Source organism: Coturnix japonica, chromosome 1, assembly GCF_054131305.1.
Source record: "Coturnix japonica strain WE chromosome 1, WE-NBRP24, whole genome shotgun sequence".
NCBI classification, from domain to species: Eukaryota; Metazoa; Chordata; class Aves; order Galliformes; family Phasianidae; genus Coturnix; species Coturnix japonica.
Genome location: NC_140663.1, coordinates 114231863 through 114255652, shown reverse-complemented (window position 1 = coordinate 114255652; position 23790 = coordinate 114231863). Strand labels below are relative to the sequence as shown.

At 37.3% G+C, this 23790-nt stretch overlaps 1 protein-coding gene across 13 annotated transcripts in view; it reads right to left on the bottom strand.

Annotated features, from left to right (window-relative positions):
- Positions 1-23790, bottom strand: part of MID1 (midline 1) — a 225851-nt gene that overhangs the window by 26776 nt on the left and 175285 nt on the right. For all 13 annotated transcript variants that reach the window (XM_015887013.3, XM_085531964.1, XM_085531972.1 and 10 more), the window contains 2 exons: positions 14900-14995; positions 1154-1261 (listed from right to left, as the gene is read on the bottom strand). In XM_015887013.3, the coding sequence (XP_015742499.1) occupies positions 1154-1261; positions 14900-14995 (204 nt within the window). The remainder of the gene's footprint in view (positions 1-1153; positions 1262-14899; positions 14996-23790) is intronic.

Sequence of the window (23790 nt, the reverse complement as noted above, 5' to 3'; positions counted from 1 at the left end):
CATTGTTGTTATTGTTACTGCTGTTTTTGTTCTCTGATTTTTCTTCAGTTTGTTTTTCTTTCATGAGTTAGTCCACAAGTCTCTTGATTCCATGAATCTTTCAGCATTTACAGCTTTCTGAGGAAACACATTCCAGACCTAAACTGGCCTTCCAGTGGTACCACTTTTTATTAAACAAAGCAGAACAAAGAATGGGGATATATTCTGATATCAGCAATATGCACATACATTTGAACATCAGAATACATATTCACAAGCAATCTATTTTTAAAAAGCAACTAGTGAAGCATAAATCCAAAATAAGGGAAAGATTTCTACTTCACTGAATGCACAGCTGGTCTCAATACATAGGGGAACACAGTTGAAACAATAATTCAAAAGGCCATCATTTCCATGTAGAAGGGAATTACATTTTGCTAACAGCATGAGGAAATTCAGGTTCTGTCACACAATGTACAGGACCCGTAGTTTCAAACATGTTTAAGTCAGCCCTTGCCCACAGGCTTTTCATTTCAAGTTAATTGGAATAGCTTGACAGCTGAATGAACCATTTAACCTGCTCTTGACTTTGTTCCTTTCCTGAGTCTTTCCCACACAAGAAGAGTTTATATTTGACTTGGTTAGTTTAGCAGTTAAAGAGTAAACACCATGTACCAAGCAAATAAGAATGTTAATTTGACTCTAATGTGGTTCTGAGTTAACAGGTCGCTAGCTCAATGCATTGAAACTTGAATATCAGAGATTTTACTGCTTGCTATGTTTGCCACGAATAATAATCATAACTCAGTAATTAGAAATGTGTAGCAAGTACTGTGGCACTCTGTGAAAGTGAAAATTTTGGAGACAGGATGTTAAACATATAGCAGAGGGAAGGAAGCATTAATTAGTCATCTTTTTATTATTATTTACTGATAGTGATATAATTTCAATGTTTATCCTTAAAAATTACGATCGCATGTAGGAAGAGAAATACTAAATAAAGTGTTTGAGTCCAACATACTAATACTTAGCTAATTTCATTCCTCTTTAAATAAAAAAAAAAAAAAAAAGCATTGGCCCAGGAGACTTACACATATTTAAGTACCTGAATTAAAAAGCTGTAAGCATAAGGAAGTAATGTTGTTTCAGTGATCTAGAGAAGAAAAGCTGTTACCTTTCCTTCCTTGATTTTGGTTCCAATTATTTGTCGTCTCTGCTGTATTATTTCGATGAGCTGGTCACATTCTTCCATCAGCTTGGTTTCTTGGCGAGATGCATTTACCTACAAAGTAAACCATGTTGATTATCAAAGCCTTTTTTGTTATTTTTGTTTTCATTTTTCTAATTTAAAAGATATTATTTTAAAAAAGTTGCTTTTCACTTTTTCTTCCAATGCTGTTCCATGTATAGTTTATATATTGTTTTGATTTTCCTGTCTTGGACTTTGTGAAATACTGAAACATGACGTAATCTTTCATTTGTATGTTTTCTAAGAGATGGGACTTGAGAATAAGTCCCCATCTTATTTCTAACTCTAGAGAGAAAAGCCTGTTCCTACAATGACCGAGTGATGTCAGTTATGTCTGACAGGCGTTAGACATGAAAGCTCTCCAGGAGGGGCATAACACATCACAGACTGAAGAAGTACATAGGACTGCATGAATACTCACACAGATAAGAGCGCAAGTACTGGATGACATGGTAACTCTGGTACATTATCCTGCCTCCATTAGCTGCTAGTGCCAGCATCTGCTAGCAAGGTGTCTTAAGAAAGTCAAGCAGGAATGGTGCTTCCCATAAATACTGCCTCATCCTCCAACTAGTTTCAGCCCAGAATCATCTTGAACTAGACACAGTTTTTACATCATTATTAATCCTCATAAGAGTTATCTTCTTTGGATCTACTAGATTACTGGTTTACCCTCTTGTAGGGCTTCTTTTCCACACTGAAGAGTCTGATATGATTCAGTTTTTCTTCACACAAACGGCATTCTATACTTTCAATCATTCTTGCTTCCTTCTCTGAAACTTTGCCAGGTCTGCCATTTCCTTTTTGATAGGAGAAACAGAGCTATACTACATGCTCAAAGTGCAAACTGTGGAGTGACAGTGTATGTTCACTACTTTGGCTTAATTGCTTTCATTAGTGATACCTAATGTTTGATTTCTGGAATTTAACAATTGAAAACATAACATTTAACTATTTTCAGTATCCACACAGCGGTTTGTGAAAGATTTAAGTAACCAGAGATCCAAGTGACATTACTCAGTAATGTGTATGAAATGTCGTCTTTATCAGTGATACTTTGATGACAAATCAGAATATAATAACTGTGCTGATGCAGACATAATAAGAGCTGCCAAATCTGTTTTTAGCACCAAAAGAAGCAACAAAGAATACTAGTTTTCTGTGGAAAATGTTGACTTTCTGTGAAACTTGAAATATAAATGTTTTGTATTTCAGATGAAAATGCTTTCTTTTTGAATTAGACTGATTTTTTTTTTTTAGTGGAAAGTCAACATTTTGTATGACAAGCAAAATGTAGCTCACCACCAGCAATAGCACGTGTTGCATAAATAAAGAACTTAGGGAGAAATAAAAAAGGTTAAAAGTCCTCATTATATCTACAATTGAAAAAAAAACCAAAAGGAGCGATTTCAGAGTTGAGCTTCCATGTTCACTCTGCTAAGAGAGTAAAGCAGCCTTCAGTCCCGGCCAGTTTCTGCTATAACTACACTACATCAGCATTTCCATTGGATTAGTAGAGCTAGTGGAGAACCAGAATAGCGAATGGTTCCAGGTGAAAACTAACTATATTTCTCCTCCTTGGTTATTTATGTCAGTCCAATGAACACCTTGATCTGTCTCATCTTTCTTCTTTTTTCTTCCAACTATGTTTTTAAACATGCATTTACCTGTAAGCATATTACAGAGCTCATTAAGATTAAGCAAATGCCTATGTGTCTAAGTTTGGGCCAGGACCAATTTTATAAATACCTTCTTATTTACAATACACTGTGTCCTCTGGGCAAAGAGGGGACTTGTTTACAAAGACCTGCTTTCATTAAGATTTCAGATGATCTTCCTCAAACCTTTATAAAGTTAAAATTTAGTCGCATATTTCATTGGCTTAAATATTAGTTATGCTGTCTCTTTCATAAGAAGAGAAAATAAATTAATTTCTGGAAGGGGACAGATGGTACTGAAAATTCTGAAGAATGCTGCACATAGAATTTGAAGAAGTAGAAAATACTTTCACCATGCAGTTTTAGTTGCCTGTTTATCTGTTCCCAACAGCAATGTTCTAAACCTGGCTTTCCATCAGAGTCCATGAGGAGAGACAGACCATTAAGCAGCTCACCCACAGCCTCTGACAATGCATTCATCTCTCCACCAATAGCTTACAGTGAGTCTAGTACTAGTCAACTAAAATATATATCAAAATATCAAATGGGCTCAGTCAAGGGGCAACAATCCCATTCACTATACACGGATGCAACTCTTACTTCAATACCAAGGTTTATTCATGCCTGTGCTGACTTTGGCACTGAATTACTCTAACATTTCACAGGACTTTTGAGTAGCTTCCACTCAAAGTGTTACTTCTATCAACACTTATGTCATGAATGTGTTTGTGTGGTGGACCTGAGTAGTATTTGGGTTGACTTTCATGATAGAGAGAGTTCAGAAAGTTTAAGTCAGCAGCGTTTCATTAATGCCCAGATGGTTTGAAAAGTAATGTACTAATTAAATTTTAAATTAAGAAACTCTAGACTAAGAAAAATGAAATGCTTGGAAGAAAGCTTTGAATTTCTTACACACTGTCTGCAGACTTCTCTTTTTCCTTTGAAATCTGAAAAGTATACTCTTTTATAAACTTCATTCGAAGACATTTCCAATGTTATAGTTTACATGAGCTTATTAAAACTGGAAGGAATATTTCCAAAACTATTTTATATGTCTGAGCCTCACACGAAAAAAGAAAACAACATTTAATTTGGGGGCTTTTCTCAAACTGAAATACTCCTTAATCAAAATTTCATCCTAGAAGGCCTCTGAATTGGTAATAACTTCATAATTGAGCACATGCCTAACTTTAAGTGCAGCATATTAGCTATGGCCCTAAAGGGACTACTTGTGAGATTAACACTGAATATTATTTACTTGTGTATTTCTGAGGAGTCATATTTCAGACCAAAGAGCCAGAGGCATGGAACAGGGCTCTGCTGTACAGGTGCTACAGAAATACCAGAATAAGACTTTGCCTTCTGCTTGAGTCCTTTGATGAACAGCAACCTTGACAATTACTTCCAGCTGAGACTGGCCAAGGAATGCAAGTTCTGTCTGATGAAAATATCTGAGGTTTTATGTTCTATATTTTTCCACATTAAAAACAAGCTCTCTTTCCAAAGAGTTCATAGAAAAAAGACTGAGACTCATTGGAAAAGTCTTGGCTTGTGGGAGGCTCTGTATCATGCAGAGAACAGAATTAATTCAGTGCATCCTCCATCCAGGATGAATATCAATTCTTAAATACAGGATTTTCATTGCCCAAGAGTTTATGCTGGACTTGGAGACAACTTTCTGTTGAAAATACCACTGATACCAATGCACTGAGTTCTGGCATTAGAAAACTCCTCAGAAATTCATAACCTATATATATATATATATATATATATATATATATATATATATATATATAAAACCTATATATATGTTAAACATAAAGTATTGTTGCTTTGTTGGTATCATTTTAAAAATCTTCTCTTCCACACCACAAAACTTTTGAAAAATGGACTCAGAGGCCTTGTTAGGATTTAGTGAAGTTATGACATTTTCCACAACAAAACAAACTAGAAAGGACTTAGTTTAGTCCTTTTCCTTTCATGGGTAGTTTATTTCTACTTCCCAAATATCTTAATACCTCAGAAAATTTGCTGAAAATAAAGCAGTCAGAGATCCTTCCAGGTTTTCCAGACAGATGGATACGGTCTAATAATGTAAGCCTCAAGGAGTGGGTGTTAAACAACAGAGAAATAGGGTTTCCTCACATCTCTGACAGGGAGCTGGAAACCACAAGCCCTCCTGACCCAAAGGGGAAAGCAGGCCAGCTGCTCCCAGCTCCATAAGCTAAGAACCGCTTTGGAAAGCATTCTACTCTCTGTAGAGGCTTCCTAGGCTTTCATCTTCAGAGACCTGAGTTAAATTGCAGCTTAGGTCATAAGAAAATGAAAATGGTGGTTTCAAAGTCCCTAGCAGATGTCTGGGAAATCACAAAACTGTAATGCCGCTTGTGGTTCAAGGTTACAGGAAAGCTTCTATGGTTAATTCAATGGCAAACAGAGTGCCATAGGACTAAATTCACATTATGAAAACTAACATACCAGAATCAAAGGATATTTTAGTATCTCAGCAGACTTTTTTTCCACAGGAGCAAAACTCTCCCTCTGGGCCAGGCAACTTTATCTACAAGTGCAAATGTTTAAGTCCATTGGCAAATAATCCCAAAATGACCAACAAAATAAGACACCCTAAGAAGTTGCCTGCTTTTTAAAGACTGTACTGGCTGGGATAAATTAATTGAAACCAAAGTAATTTTTATTCACTAGTCCTCCATTAGTGGTGCAAACTGAAATAAAGTAGGTTGTAGAAAGATCTCTAGAAAGTGAGGCATGTGTTTAGGTTTAACTTTCCTATTTGAAAATGGTCTACGTGCCTCAAAATGCCACAGGCATGGCCATCCAGTAAGTAAAGAATATCAGCTTTTCTTTACGGGTGTAAGTTGATGGTTAAAAAATTACTATTTATGCACAAATAAACCAAAATAAAAGAGAAAAAAACCAACAAATTGCATTAATTCTGCTTAACAACCATTGCTTTATTCCCACATACTTCTTTTTCTTTAGGTTTTAAGCCTGAATTCCTGGCCAGAAATTCTTTCCTTTCATATCCCTATTTGATAACACAGGTTATTCAATTTACTTTTGTAGAGCAAAAGCAACTCTTAGACTAATGCTTTTTTCAGATTTTATCAAATCTAAGAGTAAAACTGATTTTATCTACTGTGACAAACTGTGCCTTTGGAAATATGTGATATTAATCAGCTTGCCATCTGAAGGGATCAACTACAACTGCTTTAGACTAAATTGGTGCAAGAGAACAGAATGGCCATCTCCCATTTCAAGGTGCCAGAGGCTTTGTTTTTGTTTGCATTCTATGTTTATCTCTATCCTGGGTCTAGAGGCAGTCTCAGTGCAGGTTAAACAAAGGTCAGCACAAAAGTACAGCAACTGATTCTGGCTACCTAGGAATTTGGTGAATGAAGAGCAAATTAGGCAAGGATAGCTATAGATAGCACTTTGAGTCACACTGATACGGCTATCTTTCCCAATCTTGATTGAAAGTAAACCTTTTTAGAAGTCTGAAACACTCACATTACTCATTCAAATACTACTTTTAAGTTGTTTTTTTTGTTGTTGTTGTTTTGTTTTTGGTTCTTTGGTTCTTTCTGCCTTGCTGTGCTTTGAAGCAGATGGCTGAGAAAAACAAACCAGCAAGGATCCTAGCAGTCTTCCAGTGACATTTACAATCCAATCAGAGAAGCAAAGCAAAACAGAGCAAAAACAACACAGAAGTTTCATGGAAAGCAAACAAATTGCTTTCATAAGATTTTCATTAAAAACATTAAACATCTTAAATTCAAATTGTCTGGAAAATTCTAATAAGGAACCTCTCCAGATACAGTGAGGCTGACAGATGACAGACTAGGCCTGCTTCAAGAAACCAAGCACCGTGTTTTATGAAACACAAATGCAGCATGATGCTGAACTTACAGTTAGCCTTTTTCAGCGTAGGAAAGCACAGTGGAAGAAAGATATTGACTGAGAGAACAAAAATACAGTTTCACAGCTAGGTTAAACTGTTCTGGGACCATACTGACAAAAAGAAAAGTCTTTCCCCACTTTCCTTCTATGTGCTGAAGGTGGTGCAGCTGCCTGGGGAAATGGCTGGGCTGAGCTCACCTGGCTCACTTCGATATTGCACTGGCAGAGCAGCACAGCTGGGAGGGCAGGAGCAGGGGGGGAGAGCACTTCTGGCAGCAGTGATGTTTAAAACTGGATTAAGCTGCTAGTGAAACCAGCCCTTAGGAGGGATGTGTTTTTTCAAGACATGCTAAGAGGGTTAAATTAATCCTTCGGTTATAAGTCATTATTTTTTGCCCTTCCTGGTAATTGATTCTTTGAACCTAAATAATAAAAAATATTTGTTTGAATTGAACAATATTTACTAATTTATTGTTCCGATTTTGTTTTTCCTGCTGACACCATGCCTTTGTGTCATGTTGAGCAAAATATTCCACTTGGTTTATTCAGGATAGAAAAACAAAACCAAGTAAGTAATTGCTGAAGTTCAAAGGATGCTGAAGATGAACCCTTGTAACCAACAGTTCAGTACTTAAAATGCTCATCCTTAATCTGGGGTCTCTGGCCCAGTCCTTAGCATATTTGCTAGAGCAACAATGCCTTTGGTCTTCTTGCTGCTCATTATTGTTCAGCAGCTTCTGTTAGGATAGATAATGGAGAAACCTAGGAGTACTTATTCCCATAGAGGTAAATTGCTCAAAGACAGAGCTCCAAAAAGTAAAAACATTCTGATTGCCTAGTTATGCTCTCAGATGGTAGGCACAAAGCATACCTGCTGTTTTACTTGGTTAGTGATTAACAGCGACTGGAATTTACTCTCTTGTTCTAAGGACAAAGTTTTGCAGGGATGTCAGTCTGATACAAATATGAACACATACCCATGTATGGGTGTGAGGCAGAGGAAGAGATGGAGGGAATTGGAACTGGTCTTTTTACCAGGCAGTGACTAGTATTCCTACTTAGTTTATATTTACTATTTATAATAGTTTAAATTTAATCCATGCAACCCATATCATAATCATGACTCCAAAATTTTCAAAATAATACATATTCTAGTATATGCCTAATCTGTACATTAACTGTATGCATAAGTGCTGCAGTTCTAGACACATGTATGTGACTAGTTATGCATTTAATTAGTCATTGGTGAAAGCAATTAAATGTTTCCTTAGGCAAATAATATTTGACTACTAGGCTAGGGCATACTGGGTATGAATTGAGGACATCCTTGAATGAGTATTAATTCTATAGTACCCATATACTCAGCATGTTTTATTAGTTTTATTTTCAAGATTTCTTTACTTTTACGTAAAATTAGGACTCACTGAAGCCTCCTTGAAGCTACTTTGAATGAACTCAGGTTTTATGAGAGTGGAGTTAAAGCTTGAAATCAAGTACTTGTAAATCAAAAGTAGATCAGGCCATGTATTTTATCTAAACCACATTAACAGATTAAACATCTCCCTCTCATTAGAAACTGTCAGAGGAAAAAAAATGCTATAAACCTTCCTTAGGGTTTCAGGCACATCAAGTTTGCTGATTAATCTTTCATTGAGAAAAATAGCTCCCGGTTTCCTTCAAGTCCTTCTGCCTACTTTAAAAATAAAATAAAATAAAATTAAAAAGTTACTTCTAGGACTTAAAGAGACTACAGCTGCGAACAAAGAACTTGTATCTTTGCAAAACTAGGAGGCATTAGAACAGGTAAAAAAAAAGGTTTTCAGTGCAGATACTTTCCATATTACCTACCCTATATACTTTATACTGATGGTAAACACTTTTTTAATCCATTGCCCCTTTCCTATTGTCTAGAAACCCTCACCAAAGTGTATTTTTTATTCTAAAGCACAAGTATTCAGCAATGTATGACTACGAAGGACATCTGCAGCAGTTCAGCCACCAAAATCTACATAAAGGCTTTGCACTAAGATTTTCCTACAGAGAACTTCTCAGTTTACTCAGGCTTTGAATGCAATGGACCCAAATACCAAAAATGAGTAAGTGCCATGACAAGGAAAACATGAGCATCCTCTGTTTTTTATTGTCACAGACAAAGCCTCTTCATTGTTTGTGCTTCTTCAGGGAATCACTCTGACGGCTGAGTTCTGATTTTGCTTTCCCCCAAATAGCAGAAATGCTCCATGTATCTCATATAAGATAGGATGGAGGCCACACAGCATCATTAAATTTAAAGAAACTCTCTTGCAGACACAGTCTAAACACAAATTTGAATTTTCATTATTTATAGTTTTCCCACTTGCCTCATTTCTTTTTGATAAGGCAAGGGGGGAAAAGAGAAGAAAAAAAAAAAGATGAAGAAGAAAAGGTAAACGCAGGCTTTTTGCAGGTGCTGCCATCTTCATCACTTTTGCACGACTGCTGTCGCATTGATTTAAAACGTGGCTGACTGGTGTATGTGTTCACTATCTGTGCTAAGGACCTTTCAATACACAACTTTGTTTGGGTGATTGCATAACATAGCCATAAAAACACACTGCGAGACACAAAAACAATTTTTGATTGGGAAGTTTCTGCTGAGATCTAGCCTGCAGCAGATCTTTAGAAGTGAGCTAGAAACTGAACATTTCCATTACAAACAGAAAGCAAAGGAGGCAGCAGTTTGAGGGTTATGCAATTATAGGGAAATGCCTTCCCCTCTTTGTATAGCCAAAAATGATTTTGCAGCAGTGTCCAAAATTTGCTTCCTATGACGTTTGGTGAATTGAAAATCAAACCAAACCAAACAAAAAGACTGAGGTACAGATGTTATAAAACTGTCTACAAGCAAAACCTATTTCCTTTCCCCTCTCCCTTGGATAATTGCTCCAAATTTTCCTGCATCTGAATTCAGATTATGTTTCTGCATAACAGATGAGAGCAGCTTCATGGTATTGACTAAATAATAGATGCTTGATCATATACTTCCTAGAAGAGATGAGAAGAATGTCCAGAAACAATACTGGAAGCGTTTAGAAAAATAATAACTGTCCAAAGAATCTCATGCTCAAATATGTGCCTAATGTCAGTTGCGGTCATGATCTAAAATGCCTGCAGCAAACTCATGCATTCATAATAGCAAAGTGCCTTGTAAACTCTGGCAATTTTGATTTTATAATGGTGGTTTTAGATTTGTCCACGGCCCTTACAAGAAATTTCAGATACACCCATCTGTTACCAACAAAATTCTGCAGCACTGGAACTCCAGCTAGAGCCTCAGCTGCTGTGGAGTGCTTATACCCAGGCTGTTAATGTATGCCTTTTAAGTACCTTTCCCCAGTCATCCTCCCCTTCGCTCCAAAACGAAGTAGCTCCTTCCTGTCACACAAGGATGCTTTTATGGACTCTTTAGAGAAACATGCTGATTTAACCACATGCTAGAGGGCTCCCTCACTGGGTGAATGTCCATGGAATTTATAGGAAATAATCTACCAGGACTGGTTTTAGTTCTTTATTTACTGGTTTTCTACAGATATTACAAGATGTATGAAAACTGCAAACCAGAACTATATAAAAAGGCTCTGAGCACCCTGATCTAGCTATAGATGTCCCGTTACATAGCAGGAGAGTTAGACTAGATAGCTTTTTGAAGTCCCTTCCAACTCAAACAATTCTATGATTCTATGAAATAGTTATATTTAACTTTAGAAGCCATTTCTATTCAGTCCTCTCATTTTGCATGGAAAACTGCATTTTATCATATGAGTCAACCTACCATTTGTTACAGCTGAGCCTGGTGATCCTCACAGAGGAGGAGTACTGGGACTCTGGGGCTCTGCACCCCCTCACATGCTGTGGAAAGCTGCAGAAAGCAGCCTGGCCAAGGGTGTGAGGTTGTAGACCTGCCATTATCTCCAAGGAAGGAAAACAAAACTTGCCTGATGAACAGCCTTGGGAATTTCAGGAAAATCAAGGAAGGACAGATGGGATTTCAGAGGAACAGAGAATACAAACGCAAGTGTAAAAGAAAACACATGTCAGGAATGAGTTTAGAAAGGGAGTAAAATCAGTGTGCTTGTATGATTCTAAATAAAAAGGATGATTTGGGATAGAAAATAATTTTAAGTGTCTGAAGTGTGCAGTTCTCAGGGTGTGGCTCCCACTGAGAAAATGGTATTTTTTTAATTAAGTGTTACCACAAACTAAGTATTAGCACAGACTATACTTTCATACTGGGCACAAAGTCAGTCATCCAGATTTTATAAAACACTTAATAATATCTCAGCTTCACTTAAAACAGTAAAGACATGTCTGGCTTGATTTATTCACCCAGTTTTTCCTGCTGTTAGGTCCAAAACCACTCTCAGGAACCCAAGTCTGGAAGTGGACCCCTCCAGTCTCTCAAGATTAGATCCCACATCAGGATAAACCTTGTCACAAATTGATGAGGTCCATCTAAAAATAGTTAAGATTTACATCCCTGTTGCTGTGACGAAAGGCAGCTCCCAAGTCCCCTCCCTTGCTGCTGGAAATCATCCAGTTTCCAGAGAGTGCACATTGCTGAGTAGTTCCTGCCTGCTAATATGAGAGAAAAGTGAAAATGGTTCTCTTTCTGAAGGGAACATGCTTTAGTTTTGGGATAGAGAGTGACAGGATTTAGTTTTTGCTATAGATGAACTTGCAATCACCTGATGAGAAAGACGTGGGGTAAATAATTAATCTGCCATGAAGTCTGTTGCTGGGAAGCCATTAACAGCACACTTTGTTGATGAGAAACAGTGGCACTATAACAACATTTGGTTTGGCTGGTGAAGATGCATTTATGCAAAAGACACATGGTCTGTTTGTTGTTCATTTTAAGAAACATCAGCTCCTGGTCCAAATCAAAAGCCAAAAATGACATTCATTTTTCCTTCATCGTGAGAGTGTTGAGATTTTTTTGTTTGTTTGTTTCCTTAGATGATATTTTCCTTAGACAGTGTTTCTAGTTTCTATAAACACATGTTAATTAGAACAATTGTTTTTTATGTACTCCTTAATAAAAACTGGGTAACTTTAACACAAGGACCAGTAACCTCCTTTTCTTCTTTGTTTTTCAGAGTTCACATTATTTGGCATAAAACCCCCACAGGCATCTTGTTTTCACTCAGTTTTATAATCTGAAAATATAAACCAGCACTAAAGTAATTTTAAATTAGGTAATGATAATCTAGCAGATTTTACTGTGCATTACCTATATTTTTAAATGCTTAAAAATGGCATTCACTATGTTTTACATCATTATCCATAATATATTGTATCAAAAATGAAAAAGAGAACTGTGAGACCTCTCCTATAAAACCAACTGCCTGCTCAGTTTCAACCAGTTAATGAGTTCATATGGCAACACTAGTATAATCATTGAAAACTTAAGCTTTTTAAACTATTTTCTAATTTTAAAATTTTAATATTAACATTACAACAGCATACTGTTTGTTTCATTCTCTGTTTTTGTTAGAATGAACTTTGATACAGAAGAATCACAAGGAAAAAGAGCACACTGAATTCTATACAAGCCTCAGCATCTTGAGTGTTTGAGATATTCACATTGTATCTGAAGTTTTCACATAGTTCTGGAAAAAACAGATAGCCTTAGAGTTTACTTCCACATCCCATTTGCCCAATTTCCAGTGATGCTTAGGTTCGGGGTTTTGACTGAAGCTCATTCTTTTAATATTCAACTAATTTAAATGCTAATTAGACTAATTTGAAGAATAAGACGTGGTAGGAATTTATTAACATTTTTGTTGCTATTTCTTTACATCTACAGAGAATTTTTCTAAAACAGGACTCAGGGGACAGTAGCACATCTGTTACAAGTTGAACAAGTTGGATTTTTTGTAATAGCAAATCTTACTGCTGGAAATACAGCACAGTGGAGGAGGAACAATTTAATTTTTTCTTTGTCTAGCACACCTTGGATATATGCCATTAATGTAGAAGAGGCTTTGTGCTGTCCTGAGCTTATCTGCTTCATACTTTTTACTCTGAGTTTTATATATATTGGAAGAAAATGTGTCTTGTCTCTTTCTCTCATTATCTGCAAGTCATCCCATCTGATGCTACACTTATTCTGTATGATATTATTGCTGTGTATCATAAAGAACTCCAAACCATTACCTCAAGTCTAATCTTGTGATAACTTTCACGGTCTTGTAGAGCCTCACTGAGTCAGTGAGGTGACAGGCCAACTAGCTGGCAGAAAAATGGATGGGGTGATCTCTTTGGAAGAACAGTCTTGTGGGTTTTGTTGTTGTTGTTTGGTTTTATTGCTCCAAAATCTGACATTGCCACTGTCAACAAGTACGAATTTTTTAAGATGTTACTTTAAATCTACTCACAACAAACAGCTGATCTTGGGCCTACTTAGGTGGCTGAATTTTGGTCTGGAAAAGAAGTCCTACAGGGAGCCTCTACGGAACTTTGTAAGTAATGAAAAGTGGCTTTGCTGAAAAGCTGGCAGACAGTAGAAAAGAATTTCTCCAGAGCAGGCTGGCAATGTATGTTACAGTTAAATTTCTGCCCATCATACTCATCTCTCAAAGCTCTGGGTTGAGTCTACCTTCCTCCTCCAAATTCCTGAGGACTATTCTCCAGGTAATGCTGACAAAAAACTTGGCCTCCTTTTGCACATATGGGCAGCCATACTCAACATTACTATTATTATATGCAGTTAAGCACATACTGCATACTCTTCTCTGAATAAATAAGGTTGCTGCAGTAATCATAATGCAGTCAGGAGTGAAATGTTCCTGTGTTGAAGCCTGTCAACAGACAGTATTGTAATGCAAACAAAAACCCAACCATTCATCACTGAAAAATAAGTTTGCTATGCTAATCTGGCTAGCAATTAGCTGATCAACTGAAAGTATCTTTTCTCTGTGATTAAGGTGTATACTGCCACTATTTGTGTTGTGATTCTCCATTATGTGTTTTCTGATTCCTGCCTCATGTCATCTAAAATTGAGTTTAGCACTTATGAAAACTGCTAGCACAGCAAATCATCAGCATAGTGCATCTCAATGAATTTAATATCTGTCAAGAAACATGTGGACCTCATGAGGTTGAGCCTTCCCTGGTCCTCTAGTATTCTTCATCCACAATTTTCCTGGAGGAGGAGGGAAAATACATTTTATATGTGGTGAGTCACTTGGAACTCATAGCTGAGACTGACCACAAGGAAAGCACTTTGATGCTACGAGGATATTTGTATAATTTTAATGACAGAAAGCATAATGACAGCATTTCATGCTGTTTTCTGCAAGTTTTTATAATATGGAAGCTATTTGTTCATGGTGGTTATTGCTTCACTGACCAGAATATATGTTAAGAAACTGAAAAGGTCTTACAGATTTGAAAAGAGTAAAAACAGAACTTCTGCTAAAACAGAGTCTATTTTGGACTCTTTTTTCTTACTATGCAAGCTCCCAATGTTAAATTAGTCTGTGATTATTTTAATTTGCATATAGAGCAGCAGTCCCCACAGGGCCATCTAATGTATCCCCAAGATTTAGAGGTAATTTGAATCCAGGTCCTTCCATTCTGTGATACCCTCAGGCAACTCAAAGACTTGTAGACTTTATTCTTTGGAAGAAAAAATGAAGGCCACATCTGTATTTAGATACTTAATTCTAATTTTAAAAGTAATCATTGGCAAATAGAAAGCACTGTGGGTCTGGGCCTTACTATTTCTTTGCCTTAGTTTTCCATCAGTGTGTATTATTCTGCCTTGTTAAGGAGCCAAGCAGGTAAGTGTTATACAGATAGTGATTGGTGTACCAAAGTTTAGCAGTGTTGAGGGCCAAGCAAATATAAAACCCTAATTGAAAGAGAACAGGAATGAATGTAAGGAGGATTAGCTGTAATGGGAATACCATTTAACAGTGAAAAAGTTCCAAATCTGTTTATCACAACCTTAATTTAGTTTTGTACTTGTTATGATTTTATTTAAAACTTTTCTGAAAGCTCAAAGCAAATGTAATTCAGTTTACAAGTATTTCAAATGCAGGTCAGTACTCACTTCTACATGTTGACAGGTCTGAATGAGTTTTGCCAGAAGAGTTTCCAGTTCAGTATTCCTCTTAATAAGGTTGGTGAGGTTACTCTCCAAGTTTTGCTGTACATAAGAAAGAAAAGAACACATTAGTACTTTCAAGAATTTAATGTTTAGGCAAACAGTTGAAAAGTGGTATATTTTCATAGTCTGAATTATGTAATTATAAAAGTATGAACATGTGACATTCATTTTGACATGCACTGTTAGACGTTTTGTACACACTCAACCATGGCAAGGCAAAAAAGCAGAAAAGTTCAAGGTAAGTGTCAGTTCATAACAAAATAGATTCTGAGGGCCTATTGAAAACTAAGCTAAGCAGATTTAGTCATGGACAGAAACAGAGGATTGAGGAGAAAAGCAGGAAGATGAAAATACTTTGCCAATTAAAAAATGAAATTTTGTCTGAGACCATTTATTTTGTACCCTGTTCTTGATCTAACATCTGAATTTAAAAACCTGCTGCTAAATGAGGCCTTCTAGCACGTGCTCCTTTGGGACTGAACTTGTAAAGGCCCGGCAGTGTGTCAGCACTTGCTCTTTGGAATTCACAGTGCTGAGGGAGAGGTTAATTTAAATGATTTAATTCTCTACTTCCCTGGAGCCTGATTTTTGAATAGAAAAAGCTAAAGAAAGCTACCATTGCCAGGTACAAGAAGGAAGTATCTACACACTGATTGTGCCTTCTCTAATTGTTCTTTAGAGAAAACATATGGCTTGTGCTTGTGTTTATCTGCTGATTACTGCACCAAATAAGCATCCCACAGTTTGTGCGCTTGGAGCTTTCTACCTCCCAAACTACATCCTGGCTGCTGTGCAACTGCATGTCAGATTGAAATCCAGAAACAAATGATGTAGCCTCCTCCCTCCCTCCTGTACCACAGGAAGGAATTCCAAGCTCATGAGTGGTCATGGTGGCTGTGATCCACTTCCTGATCTGGCTGCTCTGGGACCAGGACCATGCAGTGCCCTGTGGGACTTGCAACTACTGGCTCGAAAATACTGATGATAGCTGATGTGAGAAGCTTTTCCTTATACTCATTCACCTATTTAAATGTGAATCATGCAAGTAAGGGACAATCATACAGTCCCTTACAATCTCTGCCTTCTAATTGTACAATGTTCTCCAAGAAGTCTCCACTAAAGCAAAATAAACGGTGCTGAATAAGAGTATCGGAACCAGGCCCTTCCCACAAGGGCCACAGTGCCTCTGCAGAGCTCTTAATTTAACCCCGGCTCATCTTTTTATTAATGGGCTTAATTTCTCCACACTACTACTTTTCTCCCCAGTATCTCTTTTGTCACTGGAGGCCCTTCAACTGCCACTCACCCTACTTCTCATCCTTCCATCTTGACACCAAGCTGAGTAGTGCAGCTGACAGGCTGGAGGGAAGGGATGCTATCCAGAGGGACCTGGACAGGATGGAGCAGGTCCAGAGGAGGGACACGAGGATGATCAGAGGACTGGAACATCTCTGCTACGATGTCAGGTTGAGAGAGCTGGGGCTCTTCAACCTGGACAAGAGAAGGCTCCAGGGGGACCTTATAGCGGCCTTCCAGTACCTGAAGGGGGCCTACAGGAAAGCTGGGAAAGGACTTTATAAGGGCATGCAGTGACAGGACAAGAGGGTGGATTTAGACTAGATATTAAAAAGAATTTCCCTGCTGTGAGGGTGGTGAGATACAGGTTGCTCAGAGAGGTTGTGGATGCCTCATCCCCGGAAGCATTCAAAGCCAGATGGGCCTGTGAGCAACCTGGTCTACAGGGAGGTGTCCTTGCCTATAGCAGGGGGTTTGGAACTAGATGATCTTCAAGGTCCCTTCCAACCCAAACCATTCTTTGATTCTATTCTATGATCCTCCTATATCTCCAATGTCTCTGTGCACATATTTCAAATAAGCATGCTTGTTTTCTGGCATGGTTCCTGTCAATTTCACGCTGTTTCAAAACACTCTTTTATTTGCTTTCCTTCTATGCAGCTACGCAGTCTTCTTACTTCTTGTATTTGGCTAAATGTGTATGAAGCTGGCAGTATTTCACACATACTTTGGCATTTACCAGGGACGAGATGCTAGTCATGTCCCATTAATGAGAGCACAGGATTTAGATGCCTTTATATACATAAGTCTTCAGAGAAGCATGATTGGTGTTTTTAACTTCAGCATTTTCTTCGCAGCACAACCTTGCCTATCACATACCACAAGCACTGGCTGTAAAAATACTTTCCATGTTGCATTTATTTTATAGCTCATTAAAAACAAATTGTAACAAGAACAGCAATTCTTTACAGAACAGTTTGAACTGTATCTTATGTATTTCCATAAGCTGTATTGTGAACTATCATTTAATTGCAGAGTATGTTTGCTATGGTGTTAGACGTCCCTTTGCAGAGCTGAGACTCATATGCAAAGTCTAAAAAACATATATAGTTACAGCATCAGATAATCTTTGTCTTTAAAAGAGTTGTTAAAGAGATCCAAATGTGCAAGTACACTTGAAATCATAATTATGTGCCTTCTTATTGCCTATATATTCATTGAGTACCTGACACAAAAGAATTAAGATGAAAACTGTATATTTCTGATAGCATTTAATTTCAAATGTATTGGATGTAATAAATGCTAAATGTTGGGACAAATATATACTATGATGAAAAAGTGTTCTCAAAGCTGTCAGGTAATACTGCAGTGATTTTAAAAGCTTGAAAGTTTCTTGTAGAAAGGCCATTAGTACATGAAAAGTAAGTAAACAGACTTCTAGCACATTAACTTAGTGGATGCAAACTGCTTGAAAAAAAAACAACAAAACAAAACAAAACAACAAGCTAGGCTGAATGCTTCCTGACTTATTAATACAGACCTAGCTCAAAATCTTGAAATTCCAGGTGTGCTTTGCAGCTGTTTTTTTACAATACCTTGTACAAAGTGAAGAAAATGCTTACTGTCCATTCAACATGGTCTGACAATTGTACAACATAAATATTCCTGTAATCTGGGGATAAATCCAAGTGGATGGAATCACAGATGTAATTGAAAAGGACATTGAGTTGTTGAGGATGTTGAGGATGTTGAGGATGATGTTTCATTTTGATTCTGAATGCCTACAAAATGATACGATCCAGGGGATGGAATCAGAAGTTGGAAAAATTCTTGCAGAAAAACTCAAGACAGGCAACTCATGACTGGATGTCTTTCTTAAGCCGCTGTCTAGCCCACACTGAAGTATTGGTCTTTTTGCAGTAATGGTTGCGTGAGGTTCATGCCCTGATTGAAGCGAAAGGTCAGACTAAATGATCATAACGGTCTCTTCTGGCCTTTAAATCTATCAGTCTATGAAAACCAAATGTGAACCCATGCCCTTTGCCAAATTAACAGTCTCACGCAAAGCACTGCTTGTCTGAAATAGGAAGGTAGCACAAACATCTAGTCCTAAGCTACTACATGGGTTGAAAATGCTGTCAAAATAAATTAATGTAAGTTTCTAAAGAATAAAAATGCTGAGTTGTGTGCTTCTGCTTTATGTGTCAGCTGAGAGAGAAACAACATCCCCGGGAACTTCTCAGTGGCATTTTTCTGCTTCATAGAAAATGTTCAGATGGTCACTACAGAAGGCTACAGCTATCAGCTACAATGAGATTTTCCTGCTGTTACTAAGTACACATTAGCATTCTCCATTTAAGTGATTTCTTCACCTTTATGAATTTCTCACAGAGTGCTTTGAGAATTGCTCCTCTGAAACTGCAGCATATGCTATGACTCGAGTACTGGAACAGTCCTTTGCAAAAACAGCACTGTTCATTATTTACATCAAAAATGTCCTGATCAAAACCTTTTGGTAAAAAACTTTGGCAGCAGTTTGCAACTTTAAGGTATGTTGGATGGGGCCCTGAGCAGCCTGATCTGGTGGGTGGCAGCTCTGTTGATGGTAGAGAGCTGGAACTGGATGGTCTTTAAGGTCCCTTCCAATCTAAGTCATTCTGTGATTCTATAGTTTTATGATTGTTTTGAGGTTAACTCCTAGTTTAAAGAAGAAAACAACTTCTGAGTCTCCTGAACTTGCCAGAGCTCTCTGCAGTAGAAACTAGGTATAGTAATTACCAGTCAGTGGTTCTTCCTACCAGTCCTTTTACAAATGATCAAACTGAAACAGAGATCGTATATTTCCATACTTGGTTGGTGTGACCAAAAGCCACACAGTTACACAGCAGTAAAAGAGAGAGATTAGAATAAAACACCACAAAGCAGAAGTGCAACCAAATACCATTTTAGTCAAATTATTAGGGGAACCTGAGTGGTGTTGACATGGCAGATCAGTCTTTAGGATATGCAGTCTTCCTATAGATTGTAAATACATACCCTATTGCTAACAAAGTCAGTGTAACCACATTTTCACTAGAAATGTTTTTCTCCTAACTCAATGAAGTTATCCTTGCCATGTGATCCAGTTACATTTCCACCTCACTGTGGTGACATACCCTTATGAACCAGCCCTGTTGCTTCCAGGACTTGCATCTAATCTATTAAAAAAGTTGCCAATCAATTCCAGAAGAACTGCCAGAATATTAAGCATGATTTTAAAGCAGGTTTTGGGTATATGAGAGTTTAATGTTTCCTTTGGTGTTCTTTATTTAAATGGACACGACAGGTGCACATGGAAAAACTTAAGCTAATTTTCTTTCTCTGTACTTGTCCTGAAACAGATGACTGCTCTTCCATAGGATATATATACTTGACTCTACTTCTTCAGCTAGGGAATGGTAACATTTGCAGTTAATAGCAATGATTGACCTCAAGTCTCAAACGTGCAGAGTTTGACAACTGTTCTCTACATTTCCAAGTGAAAAGAAATAGCAACTATGATGTTGATACACTCCTGGGGACTATGCTTTTTACCTCAAGTGATTACAGTATATCACAAGGAAAGACCCCTGAGATTCTGCACTGTTAATTAATTGTCCAGGACTATTTTCATTAAAAGTGCAATAAAAAGAGCTGCATTTGAAGCCACCATGGCTTAAATAATGTTAAATAAATTAGCCCTGTTTCCATATACCATAGGAATGCTGCTTATTACTTCATTAACTCTTATTTAAAATGAGACTTTGGGAAAGTAAATGAAATGCAAGCATTTCAGATTCTTGACCACATCAAATTCTTAATAACCAAGAAGACAGTACTCTAGGGAAAACCTCTACTTGTTCTATCGCTTCTCTGCAAAGCCATGCCACATCTCAGTCTACCATGAATGCCTGCCATTTGCAGCCACAGTTCTGGTCTTAGTTTCAAGTAGAGGTAACTTCCACAGTAATTTGCTTCATGAGTTGCTATGCTGCAATGCTCCTTAGTCTTTCATCACTGCTCTTCTCTTCCAGAGAGCATAAAAGAAATTTCACAGCTGTGGTCTCTGGAGAAAAGGACAGGATGAGAGCCACATATAGCACACTACAGCAAAAGTTTTTCTTTGATGTGCTGAGGTAGGTTTTGGAAAGAAACAATATATACGCTTGAGAACTGTTCTAAATGGAGTAAGGAGCATGATTATAAGGGGCACAGGCCAAGAGAACTGACACTGAGTAGATATATGAAATTGACATATAAAACAATAAAACGGGAAGGGTTGGGGAACGGTTCTTTTCTTGGGGCATCCAAACTTACTTTGTCCCAGGTTATACAGTGACAAAACTGACTTTAGGACAAGTGACATTTTTTATTATAGATTCCCATTTCAACCAAAATATTCTGAGATATACAAATGTTGGCTTGGCTGGGATCGTGGGAGGTTAGTTCAGCCCTATGTCTAATGAATAATTAATCAAAGAACTATAATAATAATAATCAGGAAAGAGAAATGTAAACATCTGAATGAATTTGAAAACTACACCAGTGTTGGGCTGATGTGTGAGCTATGCAAGGTGTGCAAAACTGTAGATAGATTTGAGATCCAATTACACAGATATTTTTTCTTCAATATAGTATTCAAACTGGAAGTTGAAATGTTAAGAGTATAGCAAATACCAGGCAAGCTGAATTTAAAGTGTGTCATTAGAGACTTACTGAGGAGGGCTAGGTGGTTCTTTAGTTCACTCTTTTCCCTATTGGCTAATATTGAGTGGTGAAAGGGGTTAAGGAGAACTTGAACCGTTGTACAACTTTTCTGCAGCATCCAGACTGCATATGCTTCCAGACTCCCAAAACATGGGATAAACTTGAAACCAAGTTCCTGCTCATGAGATGTCTAATCTAATCTTAAGCTAGCAAGATACGGGAAGTATTCATCGCAAAAACCAAAGTTCTGAGTTTTGCATATAATTAATGACACATTTATAGGAAGAGAAAGTAAAATCTCATCTGAAGAACCACAATTTATGCAGTGTTATTAAAGTCCTAGCTTCTACAGATGTCTGCCTAAACAGTTTTTGAAAGCTTGTATTTTATTTGAGAGGTTACATTATGGAAAGAAAAGAAGCCTGTTTTTAATCAGTCAATAAATATTACTGTATTTTGTAGCTGAAAAATTCCACCTTATCTAACCAAGCATGTATAAAAAGCAATTCAGAATTACATCAAACTAGCAGGTTAGAAAAGACAGATAGGCGAGTAGTAGACAAGTTTAACATGGCGATTTGGTTTGTGTTAGTTAGTAGACACACGGAGTCGTCCTAAACCCAGTTCAGCTCTTTCTGCTGGTCTCTGACAAAATTGCCATTTGTGGGAGCTGGAGCCACTTGCTTTTATGGTTCTCAATGATTAAGGCTGGAACTCTGCCTCTTGGCATGGCTGGAAAGGATGGGATGCCTGTAGGCACACCCTGGCTTTTCAGGGTTTTTCAAATTAGTCACCACCATTAGCTATACATTTTTACCAGCAATGAACAAATGCCTGCATGCCATGCTTGTAACAATCTGTCACCACTGCTGAAATGCACCACCCATCGCTTCATCATGCTTACATCCACTGTCTGGTCTCCAGAAACATTCAGCAAGTGTCAAAAGGTGCCATTTTTTTCCTCATGGAAGAATACAATTCCACAACTTTGCTTCATCTGCATTCCCAAGTCAGACACCATTTGGTCATTTTGTCCCTCTGCTGCCATCTATCACATGGCAAAAACTTGTAATGGGATATTGGTGGGAATGTTCAACTTCTACCGCCATATGACCAAAATCTGCCTCTGACTCCATGGGACAACATAACAAAATAGGAGGTATTACTTTTGGAGCAGCCCTTGTAATTTTTCTCCTTCCTGTCCTAAGATATTATTTTTCAGTCCTTACTGGACTGCACATTCACTCGAATTAAAGCACAATAACCAATTCAATGCTAATCCAACTATCATTTGAGGGGTCATTAATTCAAATTCAGACTTTTATTGAACAGCCCTTGGCAACATATGCTTAATGGTTAAAAAAAAGGCAAGCCAAAAGCAAATGTCTTATGAAGATGTGCAGATTCACACAATTCTCTTATTCAACATTGCAGATAGTAACAGATGTGTTTCATTTGACTAATATGAACTAATCAATTAGTATGAACAAATGAATTGCTTATTCTAGCATGAACAATTTCAACAGAATACGTCAAAGCAGTGTATTTTAGCTCAAGAAGACTTTGGATTGCAATACTGCAAGATTGTGGACCATAAACTTTCATAGCTTATTTTTAGTACATCCTTATGATAATAAATCACTTGCTGAATGCCAAACCATTAACATAACTGAAGCCAGTTCTACTTTGTCGATACTTGAGGCCGTGTCATTATAGTCCAAATATTAGTTTCTACTTTTTTCTTCAGTTTATATACAGCTAGAATGTATATACAGTGTAAAACTTTCTCTCAGTAGGAGTCAGTGTATTGTGATAATACTTTCCTAGTAGCATCACACAGCTCTGGTCACTTAGGACATCTAAAACATAGCACTAGAAATAAAAATTCTGCTGTAGTTAGTCAAAAAGATAGGTCATATCATATATAATCAAAGGATGCTTTTAGTAAAAGAGTATGAATGGAAGCAAAAATGTGAGCACATCGATCAATTCAGACTCATACCCTGTAAACACAGACTCTTCTATCACTGTTCAGTTTGTAACATGTTATTTTACTCAGCAGCTTCTAAGTTGCAATTTTCCTTCATTTTCTTTAGATTATCAACTGGAAGCTAGAACCCTCAGGAAAGCTACAAGTTCCCTTCATGAAATAACTACATGCATTTATAAGATATCCGCATGTGCTACTAGCTGGAGATTTTGAACACTTAACTAATAAATTAAGGAAAACATGCTTCATCTTTGGCCTTGGTTAGAACATTCAAATATTAGAACACAAATTTGGGATCAGAAACAAGAGCATTTAATGCATAGAAAGCGAAAACTATACATTTCCTAGAAATCCTAGAAATCCATGAATACTCAATTAAGAACAAAATAGTTGCAAGTAACAGAGAATAAAACATTTAATTGCACAGCCCTATTCTAGAAGAGCAAGTTAAATGTATAATCCAACTCTTCTTTAAAACCTTGGGAAGTTAAGAAAAATCATGATAATTTTTTAAGAGTTGTTTTTCTGTTGTCTCTTCTTCCTTCAAAATGACAAGTTCTGAAATGATGTTCCTCCAGAAGAAACTGCATGTGACTAATGAAGCCTTTTAACTCACCTTTGAACAATTTACAAAGATTCTTAGACACTTTCGTCTTACTCAGTCCAGCATATCTAAATTGTGGATGCAGAACTGAGCTGGTCTTATATGGCTTGCTCATCAGGTGGGCTAACAGTTGCAAAATGAAGAGCCAGCCTGCCTGAATCCTCCCATGTAGCCTTGACCACTCTTCTCTTCCATAGCCATTTATCCCAACAGGCATTC